Raw genomic sequence first — 1427 nt, 5'->3', positions numbered from 1 at the left:
CACATCACTTAGAAAAAACAAATTCAATTTAAAAATCTTATTCAATTACAAATATATGAATTCTTTAATATTAACGTATCTTATATATAAACAAAGATATCTATTTATTTTAATTATAATCGAAATAGATGAATAATTAATTAATCGAGTGAGTTGGATGATTACACATATATATTTAAAAAAAATCATATTATTTGAAAAATATATCATAAATTTAGATTATTATTATAATAATAGAATATAATAAATTAGACAGTAACTGGTTCTATTAAACAACAATATTGGGCATACGACGAAATTTGTATACCATTTTGATACCGAACTTTACCATAACCTTACCATTTTCATTATTATTATAATCACAACTGCGCACAGTATAAAGTCATGGCTTACGCATATTCAATCAGTGTCTTTGTTGTCGTGCTTATCATGACTCCTTAAAATTCGCCTCCTTCCCCCTATATCGCATCGCCATCTTCTTTTATCCAAAACCCCAACTGTCTGCAGCAGCCTGTACGGTAGATTGTGTCCATTGGTAGCGGTAGCAATGGATTCCACTTTTGAGTTCAGTAAAACAATATCCGATTGCATGGATGGAGAAGCGCTTTCCGTGACGATGTCGCCTGTGGCATTCCCGAACGCGAGAGGGTCAAGGAGAAAACATAGTTTAAGAGATATTTTTGTGTGTAGAAGTAAGAGCGAGGGCAGAAAGCTGAAGAGGGATGAGATGGAACTTTCCTTTTCAAGCTATGCAAAGAGGCCAATATCATCAGATAAAGAGGAGGCGACCGCTTCGGCTCAAGGAAAACCCGGACAGAAGAATAAGATGACCGACACCACTGCTAACAGAACTGCTAAGAGGGAGGGGATCCCGGTGTCAGCCCAGGAGCTTCATTATATATCGGGTCCCAAGAGGAGGGGGGTTCGGGTTTCAGCGCACGAGCTTCACTACAAAGCAAACAGGGCTCAGGCGGAGGAGCTGAGGAAGAAAACATTCCTACCCTACCAACAGGGCTTGCTCGGCTTAGCTGTGTTTCTTTTTTTTTCTAAAAGGTCATGAAGTAGGTCAACAAAGGAGAGAACTTTGTTCTTTAGAGTACTAAGATATTGTACTGTGCATTCATTAAAAAGGTTTCGGTCATATTGTACATTAAAATGGGGAAGATACGATTGGATTGTATATTATATTAGTTTTTATTTATTTTGATGTTTTAAAAGTTGAAAACTATTGCGAGGAATTTATGTGCAGGAGTATTTTAATGAAGGTTTTAATTTGTAAAATTGGAGATGGAAAAAAATTTAGAATCATTTCAAGGTCTTGAGTCCCAAACTCATTATGAATTACCACGATTCCATATTTTATATATCAATTACTTTCTGAATATGCAAGAATTGTACTAATTATGATTTATATAAGAAATTCATGC

The 1427-nt window shown here is 35.2% G+C and overlaps 1 protein-coding gene across 1 annotated transcript; it reads left to right on the top strand.

The window, feature by feature from the left end:
* Positions 1-547: 547 nt before the first annotated feature.
* Positions 548-1060, top strand: LOC149173997 (uncharacterized). Its single transcript, XM_089420706.1, has one exon. The coding sequence runs from the start codon at positions 548-550 to the stop codon at positions 1058-1060; it is 513 nt and encodes a 170-aa protein (XP_089276832.1).
* The last annotated feature ends 367 nt before the right edge of the window (positions 1061-1427 follow it).

The sequence above is a fragment of the Pinus tabuliformis genome, chromosome 4_1, assembly GCF_031772625.1.
Source record: "Pinus tabuliformis cultivar Carrire ecotype Pingquan chromosome 4_1, CPIR1, whole genome shotgun sequence".
NCBI classification, from domain to species: domain Eukaryota; kingdom Viridiplantae; phylum Streptophyta; class Pinopsida; order Pinales; family Pinaceae; genus Pinus; species Pinus tabuliformis.
The sequence above is the reverse complement of the archived record's forward strand: the minus strand, read 5'-3'. Positions and strand labels throughout refer to the sequence as shown.

Excerpts from the sequence above, each read along its gene's own strand:
- LOC149173997 (XM_089420706.1), top strand. The coding sequence starts at position 548 with ATGGATTCCACTTTTGAGTTCAGTAAAACAATATCCGATTGCATGGAT.